The following is a 23,201-nucleotide window of genomic DNA, read 5'->3' as shown; positions in this document are numbered from 1 at the left end:
ACACTACTCGTGCCCATAAAACCAGATACTTTATAATTAGAGATGAGCGAACAGTGTTCTATCGAACACATGTTCGATCGGATATCAGGGTGTTCGCCATGTTCGAATCGAATCGAACACCGCGTGGTAAAGTGCGCCAAAATTCGATTCCCCTCCCACCTTCCCTGGCGCCTTTTTTGCACCAATAACAGCGCAGGGGAGGTGGGACAGGAACTACGACACTGGGGGCATTGAAAAAAATTGGAAAAAGTCATTGGCTGCCGAAATCAGGTGACCTCCATTTTAGACGAATAGTGGATTTCAAATCCGGGTCATATGAGAATGTGAACTTTGTGACTATGAGACAGGGATAGCTGTACAGGCAGGGATAGCTAGGGATAACCTTTATTTAGGGGGGAATGTTATTAAAAATAACTTTTTGGGGCTCTATCGGGTGTGTAATTGTGATTTTTGTGAGATAAACTTTTTCCCATAGGGATGCATTGGCCAGCGCTGATTGGCCGAATTCCGTACTCTGGCCAATCAGTGCTGGCCAATGCATTCTATTAGCTTGATGAAGCAGAGTGTGCACAAGGGTTCAAGCGCACCCTCGGCTCTGATGTAGCAGAGCTGAGGCTGCACAAGGGTTCAAGCGCACCCTCGGCTCTGATGTAGGAGAGCCGAGGGTGCACTTGAACCCTTGTGCACCCTCGGCTCTGCTACATCAGAGCCGAGGGTGCGCTTGAACCCTTGTGCACACTCTGCTTCATCAAGCTAATAGAATGCATTGGCCAGCGCTGATTGGCCAATGCATTCTATTAGCCCGATGAAGTAGAGCTGAATGTGTGTGCTTAGCACACACATTCAGCTCTACTTCATCGGGCTAATAGAATGCATTGGCCAGCGCTGATTGGCCAGAGTACGGAATTCGGCCAATCAGCGCTGGCTCTGCTGGAGGAGGCGGAGTCTAAGATCGCTCCACACCAGTCTCCATTCAGGTCCGACCTTAGACTCCGCCTCCTCCAGCAGAGCCAGCGCTGATTGGCCGAATTCCATACTCTGGCCAATCAGCACTGGCTAATGCATTGTATTGGCGTGATGAAGCAGTGCTGAATGTGTGTGCTTAACACACACAATTCAGCTCTACTTCATCGGGCTAATAGAATGCATTGGCCAATCAGCGCTGGCCAATGCATTCTATTAGCGTGAACTGAGTTTGCACAGGGGTTCTAGTGCACCCTCGGCTCTGCTACATCAGATTGCTACATCTGATGTAGCAGTGCCGAGTGTGCATCAGATGTGTAGTTGAGCAAAACTGACTCAGCACTGCTAAGTCTCTGCATTCGCATAGGAATGCATTGGCCAGCCTTCGGCCAATCAGCGCTGGCTCTGCCAGAGGAGGCGGAGTCTAAGGTCGGACCTGAATGGAGACTGGTGTGGAGCGATCTTAGACTCCGCCTCCTCCAGCAGAGCCAGCGCTGATTGGTCGAGTTCCGTACTCTGGCCAATCAGCACTGGCCAATGCATTTCTATGGGGAAAAGTTAGCTTGCGAAAATCGCAAACTGACAGGGATTTCCATGAAATAAAGTGACTTTTATGCCCCCAGACATGCTTCCCCTGCTGTCCCAGTGTCATTCCAGGGTGTTGGTATCATTTCCTGGGGTGTCATAGTGGACTTGGTGACCCTCCAGACACGAATTTGGGTTTCCCCCTTAACGAGTTTATGTTCCCCATAGACTATAATGGGGTTCGAAACCCATTCGAACACTCGAACAGTGAGCGGCTGTTCGAATCGAATTTCGAACCTCGAACATTTTAGTGTTCGCTCATCTCTATTTATAATCATCTTTAAACATCAAGTCCAGACGTGTAAGCCAGGTGCGTTCCCTGGCCTTATAGTCCATCGGGGCCGTGCTACTTGACTCTGTGGAAAACACAGCAAGAACAACGAATAAATATACCAAAAGTATAGCACGTTTATTGGAGGAATAGGTATAACCCATCATAATTCAATCCTACCTCCCTCCCTCATTAAGCTCTTCAAACCTAGCATGTCTTAAACCACAAACATAGATATGCAGACACAAAACTGGAACAGGCCAGATGGTTATCGACACTCAACATATCAAACTACAGGTTCAAGTATAAAAAATATATACCTTTATTAACACAATGTTAAAATTATATACATCAATATAGAGAAATACACATATACTGGACAGATGCAAAACACCGTATAAAACAGTACACATAGATGAATGTTAGTGAAATAGTATTGCACATATATATATAGTAAGATGAACTACACCTGATGCAACCTCCACAAACAATTTATTAAATAATCACACTACCCGAATACATCTAAACTACTCTCCTAGTCTTCGAGTCTTCAACATCTCCCTGGTACATGCTCAATGCATTTGTTCGGTACCACAAATTGGCTGGGATAGCGATGTGATGAGGCATCCTTATATTCCTACATTTGGTCCGCGCTGGTAGAATGTGCATATGAGTGCGCATGCTCCTGCTGGCTGGTTGCAGTCACGTGGTGGGGATGAAAGCGAGGCTTGGTTTTCTTACCACGCCTCGCTTTCGGTCTTTCACTTGCGTGGCTGTCCCAAGCATTGAACAGTGGGCATGCGCTGCAGTCAGTGTCACATGACTACCTATACCACTCGTACGTCTCTTTCCTTATCGGCACTACTCGTACCATTTTGACATGCTAATGCTGACGACGTGAAAATGGAATCAGTGACACCAGCGGTTCCATATACTGAGATTTGTGGATGAACGGACTATTTGTGTTTTCATTTGAAAACATTATTTTATTGTATGATAGTTTTTTGCATACATTGGGGTTTTTGAGATATATATTTATATTGAGCTTCTATATTTATTTATAACTTAATAAATATTTTATAGGTTTGTTTTGATATTTTCACTTGTTTGGGGTCCCCCCCCTTTTTTATTTATCACAGTCCAATGATGATTTAATATATTCACTATGACACTATGTCACTTTCACTTTTTCATTCACTTTGTTGTCTATATTCACAATTGTCAATTGTTGACACTTTATATATGCAGCTTTTGTGTAAAATTTCTTCACATGTATATATACAAATCACTAGTTTGTAATTTACCTCTTTGTTTAGTTCACATTTCTTTTTGCACTTTTTTCATCATTTGAACCTGAGTCTTCAACATCTCCTTGGTACATGCTCAATGCATTTGTCCGGTACCACAAATTGGCTGGGATAGCGATGACTACCTATACCACTCATATGTCTCTTTCCTTATCGGCACTACTCGTACCATTTTGAATGGTGCACAGGTGTGCATCATTGTATACACCATGTGTTGAGATCAGGAGTCTTTGATTGGTTGGGTTAATTATTTCTAGGATATTTAAACCCTCTATGTCCCACATAAACTCCACCCCCGGAAGAAGGCTTAGCGTGCCGAAACGTGCGTCGGGCTGACAAAAAGACACTAGGTGTTCTTGCTTTACATCACAGTGATACTATATGGGTAAGATGGCATATTTCTTCTTGATGTAGACCTATCCTTATTGTACTTTACATTATGTGTGCATTATACCTGCGGCTCTGCCTCCCTGATGACAATATGTTGTAAACATGGGTTTATCCCTGTTCCTGCTTCGGAAATACATATTATTGGTCATTTTCTGACTTTATGTGGAATTAAGGAGTGTTCTTTCTGCAATCAGGATATTATGACTATATACATGCTTAGTCAATACTAGGAGAGTAGTTTAGCTGTATTCGGGTAGTGTGATTATTTAATAAATTGTTTGTGGAGGTTGCATCAGGTGTAGTTCATCTTACTATATATATATGTGCAATACTATTTCACTAAGATTCATCTATGTGTACTGTTTTATACGGTGTTTTGCATCTGTCCAGTATATGTGTATTTCTCTATATTGATGTATATAATTTTAACATTGTGTTAATAAAGGTATATATTTTTTATATTTGAACCTGTAGTTGGATATGTTGAGTGTCGATAACCATCTGGCCTGTTCCAGTTTTGTGTTTGTATATCTATGTTTGTGGTTTAAGACATGCTAGGTTTGAAGGGCTTAATGAGGGAGGGAGGTAGGATTGAATTATGATGGGTTATACCTATTCCTCCAATAGACGTGCTATACTTTTGGTATATTTGAGCATGCAATACTGTGTGGGGGCACCTTTCCAATAGATGGCAGCCCAGGGGAGGTGATTAAAAATAAAAAAAATGTTTATACTCACTTGTCTTGGGCTCAGCATCCACTCTGGAGTTCTTCAAGCCGGTGACTAAGGTCCTGCTCCCCATGCTTCACTGCTCGGGCCTGTGACTGCTGAGCACATAATACTGTGTGGGCACCACTGCTGAGCATGTAATACTGTGGGGGGCCACTGCTGTGCGTGTAATACTGTGTGGGGGCCCCTTTCCATTAGATGACAGCCTAGGGGAGGTGATTAAAAATTAAAAAAAATTATACTCACCATGTAATAACGTGTGTGAGTCACTGCAGTGCATATAATGCGGTGTGAGGGCCACAGTGGAGCACATAATGCTGTCTGGGAGCCACTGTGGACATAAAATGCTGTGTGGGGGATTCTGCAGCTGATTCGGAAGCCGCAGTTTGAGGCTCCCCACTGGTTAGATTCATTTGGGCCTAATCAGTGGTGGAAGTTGCAAAAGAAAACTGATACCCCGCACTGTGAGCCGAGGGAAGAAAATAAAGAAGAATCCAGGGCAGCTATCCGCCTCAAATTTCTCTTCACTTTCCAATGTCCAAACAGGTTGTATCTACTAGTATGCAATGAACTCTATTATCAACCACTGCAGTAGAACACCTCAACCTAAACCTCAGCATAAAACACCCAATTTAGTTTTTTGGGGGTTTTTTTTTTGCTACATTGTGCATGAGTTACTCCAAAAGGGGCCTAGTGGGGCTCTGTCACCCAATGACTCACACAAACCTGGAGCTGGCCATGGTGCTGAGGCAGAGAGGGCTGGAGTCTGCTGTGTGCGCTGGAGCAGTACTACTACCAACTCTCCTCTGTAGAACTCCAAGACTAGTAATGGACAATTGCATCAGTGGAGAAAATGGCCACAAACAGTGATGTTGGAGTCAGACACAATTCAGAGCTAACTAAAGATGGTGCCCCTCTGAACCTGTTCATTTCAGATTTGGGTGTTTAAAGAGGACCTTTCACCACTTTTGGGCACATGCAGTGTTATATACTGCTGGAAAGCTGACAGTGCGCTGAATTCAGCGCACTGTCGGCTTTCCCGATCTGTGCCCGCTGTAAAGAGCTTACGGTGCCGGTACCGTAGTGCTCTATGGTCAGAAGGGCGTTTCTGACCATTAGCCAGAGACGTCCTTCTGCCTCGCGGCGCCTATCGCGCTGTGCTGTGGAGCGGGGAGGAACGCCCCCTCCCTCTCCTGATAATACTCGTCTATGGACGAGCTGTGTGAGCAGAGGGAGGGGGCGTTCCTCCCCGCTCCACAGTACAGCGCGATAGGCGCCGCGAGGCAGAAGGACGTCTCTGGCTAATGGTCAGAAACGCCCTTCTGACCATAGAGCACTACGGTACCGGCACCGTAAGCTCTTTACAGCGGGCACAGATCGGGAAAGCGGACAGTGCGCTGAATTCAGCGCACTGTCAGCTTTCCAGCAGTATATAACACTGCATGTGCCCAAAAGTGGTGAAAGGTCCTCTTTAAGTCTAAAAATTTGTTTGGTGTCAAATAAGTTTGGTACAAACCAGAGCTTAAATTGGCTTAAGACCTAGAGTATGACACTGTCAGGGCTCCTGGGACTCTATATAGCCAATTTCTAGCTCTCTAAGGCAAACACAGCCGAAGTTATATCAAAGTTAAAGTAACATGTATGTCTATAGAAAAATGGATGGTAAGCAGTGGGTACAAACTCCAAAACTTAACCGCACAACGCTGCCACTCACTTTTATGCATTTTAATATTTATAATGCTCCAATAATTAGGCTTTTTTTGTGGAAAAGTGCTTGACCATGGTTTTTATACACACACAACTGTTATATTGCAAAAAGAAATGGTTTTATAGAAAAATTAGCCAGGTTTGATGACTTGTAAGTTCTACAGGCTTGTTATTTTAGAATAATATTTGCAGCTTGGAGCCTAGTTGAAAAGTGATGAAGAAGAAGTGGTTTTCCGAAACAAAAAGCCATCAAAATTATCCCTTCATTGGAGCAGATTTGAATTCGAAATGGAAATTTTTGAAAATTACAAAGCCATGGGTTGTCTTGACAAGGGGACCTTTTTCAATATAAGTTTGTTTTTTCTATGCCAACACAGTGCTACCAAGAGTGGGGTATAGTAAATGTGATGGACCAGGCCACAGGACATATCTGATTGAGTAATGGCAGTGGTGGTAGCTGTGGCAACATAAGTGGCAGTATGGAATGGAATAATATGATGGACTGGGCTGGACTGAACAAGATATGATGGACTGGGTGGAATGAGAAGATTTTCAGCTGTAGAAAATGGAACATAATACAGGGAGACAGTGACTGCTCTATTGGGTGGCCGGAGGTGTGTAAAAATCCTCATGGATCCATACCTGATTCATTTTGACAAAAGTCCTTTTTTCCACAACTGCAGTGGACAGTTTGGTCTACCTAGGTGTTACCATCGGCACCACCAGCACAGAACACTCTCTCAGCCATTACACTAGAGGCTGAACAAGATAAAACTCCCATGGCAAACTGGGACAACTCCTTACAATGCTCTAACCTATGGGCCCAGAATTCCATGTGGTCATAGTTATCTGCTGGAATATAGGAATACTCTAGGTACCACTGTACCTGTTAGTGCAGCCAGTAGGTGTCAGTTGCCCATTGTGGGTCTGGTTGGTGCTCCAAGGTCAAACATTTTTGGTTCTTCATGTTCCAGATACTTTACTGGCTGCTGATGTTCCTATTCTTCCTGTTATTGGTAGCTGTGGCACTGGCAGAGAAGGTAGAGTACTGACTGATCATGGTGGACTGGTAGTTGGCAGAGGCCACCTGGGCAGACATGGAAATGGAACTTGCAGTGTTCTCTCTTAAAGCTGCGGCAAGCTGGGTATATAGCCTTTCTTGATAATATACCAATTTTGATTCTCTTTGAAAGGCAGGGAAGAATTCCCCCATTTTGACTTTTTAGTGAGGGTCTAAAAGAAATGAAACCCAGTACTTATCCCTCTGCTTGATGCTAATAATACTGTAGCCACTGTGTGAGCAGCAGAACCTACAGCCTGTCAAGCTTACAAGTGTTTGCACGGACCTAGGAGCTTCACATCGTTGGTCTTTTTGGCCAGCAGACATTGAGCACTGGCCACTTGCTTTACTATTTTGTTAATTTGTTCATCTTTGTTTTTATTTTACTTAAAGAATGATATATTAGTTAGCAGAGAGACTGAAACATTACTGTACCTACATACTACAGAGCACATTTTGTGCATACACGCTTCTTCCGGGAGTACCAGATGGTATAATAGGACATTTTTATATAATGAGCTACCAACAATGCACATCTGAAGGGGGTAATGATGTATGTAATATATAACTATAGCAAACATGGCTACCTCACATGTCATCACAAGGGAGAGTCAAGTAATGCCCCCAGATTACCCACACTACACCAACACATCTCCAACAACAGCAATTCACCTGACAGGAAAAAGACACGCAGACTAGTTAACTTTTCTAACTCAACATGGGGATAAGAAGAGAAAGGTGCTTGTGAAAAGATTAGCTTGTGCAGGACCACAGGCATTATTTAGTATACACAGTACATTGCATATATAAGATTTGTCCAGGTTCCTTTTAAGCAATTTTGACATAAAATGTTCCGGCATAAATATTTTAGATGGTCCTCGCTCCTGCATGGCTTCATTTGATTGCTTTACACTTATTAGGTTCTATTTGGTGGAGAATTTGCTCTTTCTGTGTCTTTCTGTGTAATTATAAGACAATTCTGTTTGCATTATAGAGGGATATTACCTTACTGCCATGCTTTAATGCTTCCAGTCAATAAAGTGAATGATAAAAACACCAAAAAAGATCATTTGGATTTTCAATTTGACTATGCAGAGAAATGTGCAGCACAATGACTGAATAACAATGTGTAATAAGTGTGGATTTGGCTTCCTTTAAATAAGTGCACCGTTTCAAACTATTACAAGACTGGTGCTATGAGTTACATCTAATTTAAAAAGGACCTTTCATGTTCTTGGGGCACATGTGGTTTTATATACCACTAGAATTCAGCGCACTGTTGGCTTTCCCGTTATGTGCCCCGGGGCAAGAGATATCGGTGCCATTGCTGATCTCAGTACACTGCCAGAAGGGCGTTCCTGACAGTCTAGCTGGGCTTCCTTACCACCCAGTCACGATACTAACCTGTGATAAATGCCCATCCTGACTTTACTCATCCAGAGACTAGTACTGGGGGGGTGTTCCTCACGGCTCAGTGTCATTGCTGGGTGGTAAGGACAGCCCCTTCTGACATTACAGGGCTATAGACGAGTACTTTCGGTGGGGGGCGGGGGGGGGGGAGCAATCCTCACAGCCCATCTAAGCTGTCTGGAATGGTTAAAAGTGGACTGTCCAGACTTATAAAGTCAACAGAGGGTCTGGAACCAGTTAAGGGCGTTTTCCAAGAGCTAAACTGCAGCGACACAATTCAGCCACCACATAGCAAATGGATCTGTCTGATTCCTGCACCATTATCTATGTATATGGGTGGCAGGTTTCAGACCTTCATTGGTCTGATATTGGTGATGTATCCTTAGGTCACCAGTGCTTTTAACCAGCTATATCCCCCTTAACATATCTAAGTTTTATATTAATAGTTGTTTCACTAACTGTTAAAGAACACAAGATTATGACGAAAAGTTTATTAACAAAGTTGTAGAATGACGCAATAACTCATCTGTATAACTTTCTGTGATGTTCCCTTCTGTTTCTGTACATAATTATCCTTCTGGGCATTGACATACTGTACATCGCTGGGGATTTACAACTTTTTCTGTAAAGCAAAAACTTCAGCTTAGGTTTTTTAACTCCTGACAATCATAATAAAGAGGCATTAAACGTGACTCTAAGAAGGTGAGTTCTATCTACCTCGTCCTGTTACTGTATGTAGTATATGCAGATTCAGTCTTCCCAGCCTGGTGCAGGGCTACAATTTTGTTTCTGGTGTCCTTTGACAGCTCTTTGGTCTTCACCATAGTGCAGTTTGGAGTCTGACTATTTGAGGGTGTGCACAGGTGTCTTTTTAAACTGATAACAAGTTTAAACAGGTGCCATTACTACAGGTAATAAGTGGAGGAAAGAGGAGACTCTTAAAGAAGAAGTTACAGGTCTGTGAGAGCCAGAAATCTTGATTGTTTGTAGGTGACCAAATACTTATTTTCCACCATAATTTGCAAATAAATTCTTACAAAATCAGACAATGTGATTTTCTGGATTTGTTTTCTCATTTTGTCTCTCATAGTTGAGGTCTACCTATGATGTAAATTACAGACGCCTCTCATCTTTTTAAGTAGTGGAACTTGCACTATTGGTGACTGACTAAATACTTTTTTGCCCCACTGTATCTAGATCTCTGCTGGTGGTCCTTCATTCTGCTTACTCACAGTAGATAAAAATCAGTGCATGGTCATGTGATATACAGTCCATGGTCATGTGATATACAGTCCATGGTCATGTGATATACAGTCCATGGTCATGTGATATACAGTCCATAGTTATGTGATATACAGTCCATGGCCAAGGAAAATTGTAGTACTTTTCATTATACAATCAATAACATTTGTCTCTCAATAGTGGTCTGAAACTGGTTAGTCCTTTAAGTCCTTTACAGCAAGATCTGTTCTGCAGTGATTCTCCACTCTCTACCCAAGAAGAGCATTCAGATGATATTTAAGTGTCTTGCATCCTAGATATTTGATGGTTGTAAACTTGCTGGTAAATAACTTTCCGAAAATACAGTTTAAACTGTATTTTCGGAAAGTGATTTGTCTTGCATCCTACATTGATTTCAATGGGTGCTTTCTCTCTTTTATAATCCCCAGTGTATGGGAGACTTCTTCTTAGTATTCTGGTTTGGATATGCTTTAAATACCAAAGATAGAAACACCCCTTTAAATCCTACAGGCATGCTCTTATACCCATCATGTACCAACACTCCAATGTACACACTTCCATGCTCCATAGAAGGCCAGTGGTAATTATTGCAGTGCCCTACATAAGGATAACTGCTTCATTAATAGGATTCTTAAGGATGATCGACCATTCCAGATCTTTTCTATTCTAAAAGTCAGACATATTGAATAATTGTGCACCTTATATTATTAGATTTTTTTATATGTTTTGAAGGCGACAATTCTTTATGATTCAAGGTTGTTTTTTTGTGAAAGAAAACTGCATTTTTTGTTTCTACCACCAGGTGATGCTACTTCAATATAAAACAAGAAAACTGTGAAGTGGCGAAATCAGAGTCTAAACTGGCACCTGCAGAATGTCTGTGAAATGTCATCAGAAAGTGTTACCTTCATTTTTCACATTTCCTTTACAAGCACTCACAATCTTCAAGAACACCGTGAAGACTCGGCTCTTCAGGAAAGCCTACAACCTTCAATAACCTCGCAGCCATCACACCACCACCTGAGTGACTTCAACCCTCACCTAGTGTCTCTATCTTCCTTATCTTTGAGAGTATATGTCCTTGCGGTTCTGTATCCCACTGTACCAACTTTTCACTAAGTTAGGCTAGGTTCACATCTACGCTCAGGTTTCCGTTTGGGGTGTTCGCCTAAATGGAAACCTAATCTGCATAAAAAAGTAGTTACTAGAGATGAGCGAACACTAAAATGTTCGAGGTTCGAAATTCGATTCGAACAGCCGCTCACTGTTCGAGTGTTCGAATGGGTTTCGAACCCCATTATAGTCTATGGGGAACATAAACTCGTTAAGGGGGAAACCCAAATTCGTGTCTGGAGGGTCACCAAGTCCACTATGACACCCCAGGAAATGATACCAACACCCTGGAATGACACTGGGACAGCAGGGGAAGCATGTCTGGGGGCATAAAAGTCACTTTATTTCATGGAAATCCCTGTCAGTTTGCGATTTTCGCAAGCTAACTTTTCCCCATAGAAATGCATTGGCCAGTGCTGATTGGCCAGAGTACGGAACTCGACCAATCAGCGCTGGCTCTGCTGGAGGAGGCGGAGTCTAAGATAGCTCCACACCAGTCTCCATTCAGGTCCGACCTTAGACTCCGCCTCCTCCGGCAGAGCCAGCGCTGATTGGCCGAAGGCTGGCCAATGCATTCCTATGCGAATGCAGACTTAGCAGTGCTGAGTCAGTTTTGCTCAACTACACATCTGATGCACACTCGGCACTGCTACATCAGATGTAGCAATCTGATGTAGCAGAGCCGAGGGTGCACTAGAACCCCTGTGCAAACTCAGTTCACGCTAATAGAATGCATTGGCCAGCGCTGATTGGCCAATGCATTCTATTAGCCCGATGAAGTAGAGCTGAATGTGTGTGCTAAGCACACACATTCAGCACTGCTTCATCAAGCCAATACAATGCATTAGCCAGTGCTGATTGGCCAGAGTACGGAATTCGGCCAATCAGCGCTGGCTCTGCTGGAGGAGGCGGAGTCTAAGGTCGGACCTGAATGGAGACTGGTGTGGAGCGATCTTAGACTCCGCCTCCTCCAGCAGAGCCAGCGCTGATTGGTCGAGTTCCGTACTCTGGCCAATCAGCGCTGGCCAATGCATTCTATTAGCCCGATGAAGTAGAGCTGAATGTGTGTGCTTAGCACACACATTCAGCTCTACTTCATCAGGCTAATAGAATACATTGGCCAATCAGCGCTGGCCAATGCATTCTATTAGCTTGATGAAGCAGAGTGTGCACAAGGGTTCAAGCGCACCCTCGGCTCTGATGTAGCAGAGCTGAGGGTGCACAAGGGTTCAAGTGCACCCTCGGCTCTCCTACATCAGAGCCGAGGGTGCGCTTGAACCCTTGTGCAGCCTCGGCTCTGCTACATCAGAGCCGAGGGTGCGCTTGAACCCTTGTGCACACTCTGCTTCATCAAGCTAATAGAATGCATTGGCCAGCACTGATTGGCCAGAGTACGGAATTCGGCCAATCAGCGCTGGCCAATGCATCCCTATGGGAAAAAGTTTATCTCACAAAAATCACAATTACACACCCGATAGAGCCCCAAAAAGTTATTTTTAATAACATTCCCCCCTAAATAAAGGTTATCCCTAGCTATCCCTGCCTGTACAGCTATCCCTGTCTCATAGTCACAAAGTTCACATTCTCATATGACCCGGATTTGAAATCCACTATTCGTCTAAAATGGAGGTCACCTGATTTCGGCAGCCAATGACTTTTTCCAATTTTTTTCAATGCCCCCGGTGTCGTAGTTCCTGTCCCACCTCCCCTGCGCTGTTATTGGTGCAAAAAAGGCGCCAGGGAAGGTGGGAGGGGAATCGAATTTTGGCGCACTTTACCACGTGGTGTTCGATTCGATTCGAACATGGCGAACACCCTGATATCCGATCGAACATGTGTTCGATAGAACACTGTTCGCTCATCTCTAGTAGTTACCTTAGCAAACTCGCGGACCCCATAGACTATATTGCACAGCTTTTCTCTCCACATTTTTCATACAGAGAGGGGAACAGAATCCCCGTACGGAGACCAGTGCAGATGTGAACTGAACCTCAGTCTATTGTACTTGTTTTTATGTTTGTGTATTTTGCGTTTTGTATGTAAATCCCTATTGAAAAATAAGGCATCTTACACACAAGCATATTTTTTATCCGCAATTGCAAGTCAGCAGAAAGTCCACAGAGGTTTCTGTTACTAGCGCTGCGGGGAAAACCGCAACGCATTGCCACCGTGGTTTTCCCACTGTACTTTGTGCTGTGGATGCTACGTGGGGCTTTAGAATAAAGGAGTTTTGCAGGACTTATTAAATGTTGACCTTTCCTATATGGAACTTATTCAATTGAAGATCAATGGGGGGGTTCAGCACCTGCTGTTCTTCTGTTCAAAGTATCAGCATGCTCCCACTTCCCAGTTCATTGACCATATGACATCACAGTCATTAGTTACATGGCCAGCTCAGTCCCATTCAACTAAATGGACTGATCTGCAATACATAGCTCAGAAGCTATACAAATGTATGCTACTGTGCTTGCTAAATAGGAAAATAGGCTGCAGTACTCATCTGAATATTGTGGCCTATTCTGATCAGCCATGGGCTCCTGTCGATCTTCTAAGGAGAGGTCTTCAATTATTCAGCCAGTAAAACCCCTTTAAATGGTACCTGAGTTTTCATGAAAAGTTGAAATGTGTACAGGATCTTGCTAGGCAATCTGTTCTATGACTATATAAATCTTCATACATGGTGTCTTATCACTTTTTCTGCTGCTATGTCCCATTTTGGCTGCAAAAAATATTACATTTTACATTGAGACTGTGGGGATATACAATTAAGAGCAATCTGCCCCCCCTCCTATTCATTATGCCTTGTTTGGTCTGTTTACATGCAATTCTGCCAGGAGTAACAGTACAAGAGCAAACAACTGAGAAAAGCCCAAGTGAGCATAATCCAGGATCAGAACACTGAACTGCAAATATATACCAGATATATACAGATTCACACTCTATTCTATGATCAACTATGTATGTGAATAATATAACCACACAAGCCAAAAGTACATACAAGTACACAGAAATTTTTTTTCTTACATTGTAAGTAGAGATGAATGAGTACTATTCGAAACGGCAGTTTCGAATAGCGCGTACCCATAGGAAAGGATGGACGCAGCTGGCACGCAGGGGGTTAAGTGGCATAACGCCGGCCCCGTCTGCGTGCTGGCCGGCTCCATTCATTGCTATGGGTGTGTGCAATTCGAGGAAAATCAGCCCCTCCCATTTGCATTGACTGTGTGAAGAGAGAAAACCCTCCTCCCTTACCTCATTGTCTTTCTGCTTGGGTCTTACTTCCCTGGTAACCAAACAGTTAATTGTAAATAAGGCTAGGTTCACACTTGTGCATTGCAGACTACATAATGGGGTCCGCTCGGTGTTTGTCAGATTTCTGCCCTTTAAAAAAAAAAATGCCCTATGCTTCCTCGTACATGGAAATATAAAAAGTTACGGATGTCAGAATATGGTAATTTTAAGAAAAAAATTGTTTTTTGCATAGTTTTGGATTTTGTTGAAGGATTAAAATGTAAGATAGAAAAATATAAATTTGGTAACCGAAACGTAGAATACAGGGGACATGTCATGTTGGCTGCAGAGTGAACCCCGTAAAAACAAAGCACGTAAGAAAGTTGCATATATGTACAAAATAACATGTATATGTATGCATATTAATTTCTTGATATACCACCAACACCACAAAACCCCCTAGTGAAACCTAAAGTTTGGTATGTAAATCTAGAGTACGTCTATATAATATTACAATATGTTGTATGAAAATATCAAAGTATGAAAAATATATGTGATTGCTACAGTGTTAGTCAGTACATAGTGCTGATCCTTACAATGGATATGGTGGACGTTCCCTTTGAACAAAACCCTTATGGCAGAATTGCTATCTAGTGCATAGCCTGAAGGGGTAGCAGGTGATAAAGAGAATCTGTCTTTAGTGATCTTTGACTTCCTGTGTCATACACTAGCCCCTCAGGGCTTGCACTAGGCATTGTCTAGTATATGAGTTTTACCAGGGGTGTTCCTCTGGATTATCTTCAACAATGTCATGTAATATGTCCTATATGTTAGTGGTCGCTCCAGCTGTAGTGAAGCTAACACTTAGTAGTAGTGAGAGTTTAGTTGTCTCTTTGTGTATGGCTCAGGCTAAGGCCCCACGTTGCGGAAATGCAGTGGTTTTTGTTGAGGATTTTGCTGCGGGTTTTTTTTTAGCCAAAGCCAGGAGTGGATTGAATAGAAGGTAGAAGGATAAGAACTTTCTATATATTTCCCATTCCCTTTGTAGCCATTCTTGGCTTTATTTGACAAAATCGCAGCAAAATCTGCAAAAAAAAAAAAAAAAAAATCTGCATTTCCGCAATGTGGGGCCCCGGCCTAACACAGTGAAATTAGAATGTTAATCCCTTTGGGGACCAAAACTGATGACTATAAGCCTATGTTGGTTGCATACAATAACAGAAAAATAGCCTATAGCATTCACATTTATTTTTTATATCTGTTTACCTATGCGACGATCAATAATAGCCTGCTATAGAAATCCGAGGATAATGTTTCCATCCCGTTTCCACAAGATGCAAAGAAAAGTTAAAAATAAATTGCCGTAATGTACAAGAGACGGAATAATCAGGTAGGTCAGCGGGGTCAACGCATGGCTTTGATAATAAAAGCTCCGCTTGGGCTTCTGGGACTGCAAATAATTGAACATTTTATTAAAAGAAGATGGATCAATAAACTGTTTTACACAGTTCTGTCAGATGGATTATTTCCTTTTTTGCTTCAGCAAGGAAGGTTAAATACAGGTTCTTTCATCTTCAGGCTAATGGCCAATTTCTTGCTAAGATGCCCGCAGAAAAGAAAACAAGAAGATGTTTGACATTCCTTTAGTTTATGGGCCTGTGTTTTTATTTTGTGATGCAGGCGGGCTCCGTGGCTTGCCCATTCTATGAAGGCAGCCAAGCATTTTAGGAATGACATCACCGCTATGTGCCAAGCTGAGTAGGCACTTCCTCCTGTGTCGGCTAAATCACAAGCAAAGTGCATTGGGAAAGCCAGTTATTTGTTACATACATGATTATCCTGGATTTGCACATAGGGTTAAATTAGCGAGCCAGCTAGAATAACCAAAATCACCAGTAAATATTCAGACCCCTTGCAAGCGTGCTGCAGTCGTCTAACATAGGCATAACTAAGGGGTATGTGCCCCAGTTGGGGCGCCAACAAGCCCATCATCTATGGCTGGAATACTTAGATATAAGATTAGCTTACTAAATTAATCTTTGGCTATCTACGTCCCTCCATTTAGCATGTAAAATAATAACCAGGCCTTAGGTTACTCTTGACAAAAGATGCATTTATTTTTTTTTCCTACGCGTTGCTGAGCTTGGAAGCTGCACAGAAGCATCCAGTCTTTCAGGGAAAGGCAACCAGAAAGCAGCACAATCCAGGGATCCTAAATATCTTGCTGGAATTATAAGTAGGACACATCCAGCCTTCAATCAGCTCTAAGCTGGGAGGATGTCCAAGCTCACAAACATGACCAAAATAAAAGCAGATATTGCATTTGGGAGTTAATAACTGAAATCGCTTTACAAGACCGTCTGCAGCTGCCAGGCTCTTTCCCTTCTCTCTCTCTCTCTCCTTTAATTGCATCTGAGGATGTAGCTGCAGAAACAAGGGAGCTTTCTGGATGTGGGGAAGACTCCATCTCTGAATGTATATACATTTATGCTGTAGAAGTCTGTACGATTCACAGGGCTGGGGGTTAATATATTGGTAAACACGCTGCAGTAGTCTCCTTGGACATACAGGCACACATGACATTGAGAGCCATGGATGCTACTGGGCCTGTCACCTTTTCCCATGTATTTGGACAGCAGTGTGAAGTCATGGAAGCAGGTAAGGGTCATGTATGTTGATATTCTGCCTATATGTATCTATAGTCAGAGAGAGAGATATAGATCTTGTTTACGTCTATAGATTTGTGTTCTATTTTGCATGTGATCTGTGTGCTTATTTATAGACTGGCATCCTATTAGAATCAATTATATAGAATAAACAGTGTGCAACAGTTGTATCCTATGCTGTGTGTGAGTGTGTGTGTATATATGTGTACATATACTGTATGTATATATATATATATATATATATATATATATATATATATATATATATAACAATATGTGTGTGTGTGTGTGTGTGTATATATATATATATATATATATATATATATATATATATATATATATATATAAATGTGTGTGTGTATATATATACATACATAATAAAACCTGATGCATATAGTATGCATATAGTATAATTCATGACATAATCAATCTGCAGGGGCCTAATATCATAGCAATGCATCAGGTTTTATTATGTATGTTACTGTATTTAGCCTCTTATCTCTGTATTGTATAAGTCACATGTGCATAACATTTACCTTTTTGCAAATACTTGGCCTATGTGATGGTATCAGAAATCCGAAAATACCCACCAATGCCTGCAGAGAATTTTCAGTCCCCCTGCTGTTAGAAGATAGCAGGGACCAGTTCTGGTAGCCTGTAAATTATCAATGGACTGCTGATACAAGCAGCTGTGACAAGAGCATTTGGGAAGAGTCCATAGATATAATATAGATCTGCACAGTAACAACAGAGAACTTGACATTTAAAGGCACAGTTCAGGGAACAGTGACAGGGGTTGTTTGCAGGCTTCCATCACCTGGTTTGGCCTAGGCTCCTAGCACTGGATTATTAGCGGGAAGCAGCACCGTGTGTTATTAAATAGTTCCCGACTGATCTGAGCAGGTAATAAACAAGTGACAGAAGAGCCATGGGTTTATAACACTTGTATCATTGCATTGGTATACAGTGAGAGCTCTCTAGAAGTACACTTATTTGAGAAGACCACCCCCATTCCAGATCCACTCTTTTGTATTGCTCTCCTTTGCCCCCACTACTCTGTCCGAAAGCTACTTCTCTATTAGCAGACTAGCCCCCTTACAATCGAGGATCCGTTTTTAGAGCACATTTTTCTGTGGGAACCCCTTCAAAAAAACAATATATTGGACTTATAAAATGTGCTTTGTGATTTTTTGGGATTTAGGACCACTCTGAACTGTATCCCCCAAATGAGTGACCAGGAGGTGGAGGAAGAACAGAAAGAAGTGGGAGCATATCCAGCTCCAGTGAGCATCATAGGGGAAGGGAATGGTGCAACCAATGTCATGCTGCACCAGGAATAACAGGGGGAGCTATGATGGGGACTGGGAATGGAAAGGGGAGTCATGCTGCCAACTGAAAATGAGAGGCAGAGCCATTTTGGGGACTTGGAATGAGAGGGGGTACAAAGAGGAGAGACATGTTTTGGAGCTACATATAGATTGGTGCCATACTTGAAATCAACTAATAGAGGAGTGCCATACTGGGGACCAACATGGGAACTTAAAAAAGAGAGCTATCTGTTGTTATGTGTGTAAGCTGGATGGACTTGTGTTCAGTACCACGGATTTGGTATGACTCCTAATCTGGACCTGGTTCTGTGTGATATGCTGATGTGATGCCAAGCATAAAATATATGATTGTGGACACTTTCATTATTATTCGGGCAGTTGGACATATTTGCTGACCCCATTAGACCATTTAACCTGCATTATTTTGTTTTTTCTTTAAAAGGACCACCCCCATAAAAGACAATTTTTCTTTGCAAATGTGGGTGGTCAACTCTTTCACTCTTAGAAAAAAAGAACCGTACTCAGAAACTTTGCTTAATAGGTCAATATGACTAGAAAAAATGTCCCGTACCTGGTTGCTATCTTTGGAAATAATTATTTATTGCTTTGATATGTAAAGTCTGCCACATCAATTTATTATACAGGTTGTCCCAGAGTTTTTTTCATGGTTTTCTTTACACATATCTGATCAGTGAGGGGCCAACAGATGGCCCCACATACATTACCTGTTTAGGGTTCCTTCTGATCCCGGTATTATACAGTACACAGAGCCAAAAGCAGATAGGTCTGTTGCCTGTTTAGTATTATTACATGGGAGCAGAGCTGCGATAATGGCACCTGGGTACTGTACAGAATAACCTTCCTGCTCCATGCACTGTATAGTAAGGGTTGTGGAAGCAACCCCAAACATCTGATCTGTGTAGGAGCTGGCTGTGTGCCTCCCAACAATCGGATATATGTTGTCTATCTTAAGGGTAGATCATTACAGTCTTTTTAAGTGATATTATGAGTAGATATTGAATAGGAAGTAACATTGTGCAAGGCTCAGAGTGGGTGTCAGTATGAAGAGGCAATGATCTAGGGACCTCACCTTTTATGTTTTTATTACCAGCTCCTACACTATTACTATAATGCAGTTCTGGTTAATTGAACAGTATCTTTATATTGTGTATGTACAGATATAAGATGTATTACCATTAGTGCTGGGGCACATCGGTTGGGGGTTAGTAGTAGTTGTCATTATAGAGGCAGGGGTCCGGACAGCTGGCAGCGATGTTCCACATTCGGAATACGCTCCACCAGCTGAAATATCTTCTTCCTTGACCTGCATTGAGCTGCATCAGCTCCTAAATTGTTACCATAATGAAGCTTTGACTAATTGTACAATATCGTGTATCTATATGATTTCTGGACTGACTTAGAATTAATCTCTTTAAGCAAAACTCCAAAAAATTAACATTGAATGTCCATTTTGCAACACCATGTCATTTATAGGTACAACATTACCTGCTGATTGATTTTTCATAGCATATGTCTGGATATAAAGCTCCAAATCTGTATAGAAACAGTGTACTGATCAAATTCTGACTATCTTAGCCACCACTAGGAGGAGCTCACTGCATATCATCTTATTATTGAGTTCACCGTATATATAGTGTGCAATAAACCTAGGTGGTCAGAATTTATTATTAAAGAGTTTTTCCTGGTTCTGTAGCAAATCCAGAGTAATCACTTATTATTGAAAAGTCTTTCCACCATTTTCAGTGCCGGTCAACTCACCCCAAAACTCTATTCTTCTGCTAAACCCTTCCTCTATCCCAAGTCCAAATTCTTCTTCCCTTCAGGGCCAGTGCAAGCACATGACATTAATAGGAGGACACACAAGGACAGGGATTTATTTGGGTAACATGCTGCTGTGACACACCGACGATCAGAGACATATTTAGCTCAAAGATGTTGAGAACAGTTTGCTATCATTAAAGTCACATGACCAGTGAAGAAAATTACCTCACGGTGCACCTGACTGATACAATGCCCATTGGGAAGTACTCCAATGTAGTTATTTAAAGGGGTTGTCTCATCTCAAGGAGCCTATCTATACTGCTAGCTTATGTGGAGTTAAGACTTTACCTAAATACATTGCTTAAGCAAAACTGCTTTCTTTGGCCGCTATCTGAGATTATTCACTTCATTGTTTACACTGTGTTTCCATAACCATGAACCTGGGGATGGTGCTCAGTGCAGCTTGTATTTCTGAGCTCTTTATCTCTCCGCCCAGGACAAGTGACGTAGCTCCCTGCTCTCAGGAGGGAGGGGGAGCTGAGTGCTTGGAGCCAGCTTGTATTTCTGAGCTGTTTATCCTCCCTCTTCCATTTATCAGGTTGGCTAATTGAATTTTCTGATAAGGGCTGAGACAGAGAGTCTGTTACCTCTATATGAAACACAGACCTAAAAGTGAGTATATTGCAAACTGACTCTTGGTCCTGTAGCATGTGTGTTTGGGATTCTCATCACCTAACAAATCCAGCTCTGCTACATCTGCTTCATAATGTGCATATTCCAGTGATACTGTGCTAATTTATTTGCAACCATCCCTCATTACTGACTGCAAACATGTACTGCTATGAAGAGAGCTAGCAGAGCTGGCTTTGTCTGTGAGATAGCAAGTGAAACCCCGCAGAAACGGGGGAAGAAAACCAGGAAGTAAACGGAGGACACAGCCTGCAAGTTGGTGAGCAGAGGAGTTGGGAATACCCCTTTAAATCTACAGAAACCATTTTTACATTTTTATAAGGGGGATTGACAGTCTGTAATGGAGAAAAATGTTCCAAACACTACAAAGATAGACACAAAGTGTTAGACCTATGTAGATATAATAAAGAGGTGTGCAAGGGTTAATATTCACTTCACTGGGAAGTCACCAAGTAAGACATGCACCTATGCAAATTTGGAGACTCTCTATATTGATTTATGGGGCATATCGCCACAATGCTAATAGAGGTGTTGATATAGACATAACTATAGATGGAGCTCATGTATTGTTTGATAAACCTATTCATGACATATCATTAAAGGTGGCAGGTAATTATAGAAAAAGCTGTAAAATCGATATTTTCATGGCATGGCTTGGGCTGTGTAAGCTTGTAGTTATTAATATACAGGAGCCTAGAGACCAATATCAGTAAGTGCTGTAACACTAGAGAATTCTCTCTTAATGCTTTATCGTTGGCCGGGTTCATTGTTCATCTCTATTGAAACCAATGTAACGTTTTTTGATCTTGTTGCACGATCACATATAGCATCTTGGTTGCAATGTGTCTTTTAAGTGGATTGTGTTGCTTAGTAAACATGACTGACCAATCAATATTCATTTCCAATGTACTCTACCTGGAGAGCTATGTATACAAGGAAGATTTCATCGAAGCGGGAGACTACATGAGCATGAATACTATAGATTGTGCACCTATGGAATTATTACTATCGTAGAAGCTTGAATGTACTGTATGAGTAAAATGTATGGGGTTATGTCTTTTTTTTAAAGACATGATATTGTGGGTTGCACTCCACATGTTAGGGCTCGTTCACATCTGCGCCCGTTCTCCGTTCTGCAGGTTTCCGTTTCCTGCACAAAACAGAGGCAGGAGACGGAAAGCTGCAGGACTCTTTCATGCCCATTCATTTGAATGGGTTTGAAAGATGTCCGGCCGTGAGCGGTGGTGAGCGTTTTATGCTCTCCGCCGCTAAACCGTTTTTTTTTTTTTCAAATTGGACACAGAGTCAGACATGCAGTATTCTGTGTCCGATTTAAAAAAAAACGGTTTCACAGCGGAAAGCATAAAACACTCACGGCCGGACACGCTCTGACAGGTTTCTGTCTTCTGCATGCAGAAGATGGAAACCACAGAACGGACTGCCGAACGTTAGTGTGAACCTAGCGTTATTGTGTCGCGAGAAGACATTGCTTTCCAATTTTGCTCTTTTTTCAGGCACAGATATTCTCCTTTTACTTTTAAACATTTAAATCCAGGGCTCTACTGATCACATGACTGTGGTCATGTGACCGCTGTCATGTGTTCGGGTCTTTCATTTCCTGTTTGTTCGGTACCTGTGGATTGAGCGTATATGGCTGCAATGCCAAGTCTGTTTCGGTCTATTATTCTTTAATAGTAAGTCTTCTTGTTACAAGATCACATTTATTATTCATTCACTTTTTATTATTCATTCTTTATTTTCATTCTGTGCATTTCTATGTGGGCGCACGGTCCATTGTATACTCATGTGAACATTATTTATGTGTTTGTTATGATTTATATGCGGTTTTCTTTTCTTTTTGTTTTTTTGTTTCTATGGGAGACTTTTTAACCACACGGACTCTGGCAGCAATCCTGCACGGAATTCGCGTGGAATTGCGCCAGAACCCGAGTCATTTTGCCCCGTGTGAAAGCTCCCTTAATTTTTTGTTCAATCATGTGATCTGGGCATGGGGTGTGTCTGTTTTAAATTGTGATGTGTTCATTTGGGTTTTGTGATGTCATGAGTAAGGGCTCGTTCACATCTGCGCCCAGTCTCCGTTTTGCAGGTTTCAGTTTCCTGCACAAAACAGAGGCAGGAGACGGAAACCTGCAGGACTCTTTCTCACCCATTCATTTGAATGGGTGAGAAAGCTGTCAGGCTGTGAGTGGCGGTGAGCGTTTTATGCTCTCTCTTTTTTAATCCGGACACAGAGTCGGACATGCAGTACTCTGTGTCCGGATTTAAAAAAACAGTTTCGCGGCGGAGAGCATAAAACGCTCACGGCCGGACCCGGTCAGTGGTTTCCGTCTTCTTGCATGCAGAAGACAGAAACCACAGAACGGAGTGCCAAAAGCAGGTGTGAACCTAGTATAAGGGGGGTCGCTCCCGAAACACATAGGCTTCCTTTTCTACACCATGCCTATGAACATGTGATGAATTTTTAACTTTTGCTACTAAAAGCTACATTTTTTGTGGATGTGATGTCTTTGGAGCCCCAGTCCTGGGCTTATTTTTTGTACATCTATTTATACTAGATCCTCTGATGACTTGGTGATCTGTTGGAACTACTTTTTGTATTTCTCTAGTATAGTATAGTATAGTATATGGTTACTATGGTTATAGTATATTCTTAAGTGGTGCCGGGACTCTGAGGAGAGTCAAGGGAACAATAAGTGACAATACTTC

The 23,201-nt window shown here is 42.1% G+C and overlaps 1 protein-coding gene across 3 annotated transcripts in view; it reads left to right on the top strand.

The window, feature by feature from the left end:
- Positions 1–16,414: 16,414 nt before the first annotated feature.
- Positions 16,415–23,201, top strand: part of KAZN (kazrin, periplakin interacting protein) — a 363,709-nt gene continuing 356,922 nt past the window's right edge. For all 3 annotated transcript variants that reach the window (XM_075279892.1, XM_075279891.1, XM_075279895.1), the window contains exon 1: positions 16,415–16,666. In XM_075279892.1, the coding sequence (XP_075135993.1) occupies positions 16,585–16,666 (82 nt within the window). In that variant the 5' untranslated portion in view covers positions 16,415–16,584. The remainder of the gene's footprint in view (positions 16,667–23,201) is intronic.

Source organism: Leptodactylus fuscus, chromosome 6 (assembly GCF_031893055.1).
Source record: "Leptodactylus fuscus isolate aLepFus1 chromosome 6, aLepFus1.hap2, whole genome shotgun sequence".
Lineage (NCBI taxonomy): Eukaryota > Metazoa > Chordata > Amphibia > Anura > Leptodactylidae > Leptodactylus > Leptodactylus fuscus.
The sequence above is the reverse complement of the archived record's forward strand: the minus strand, read 5'-3'. Positions and strand labels throughout refer to the sequence as shown.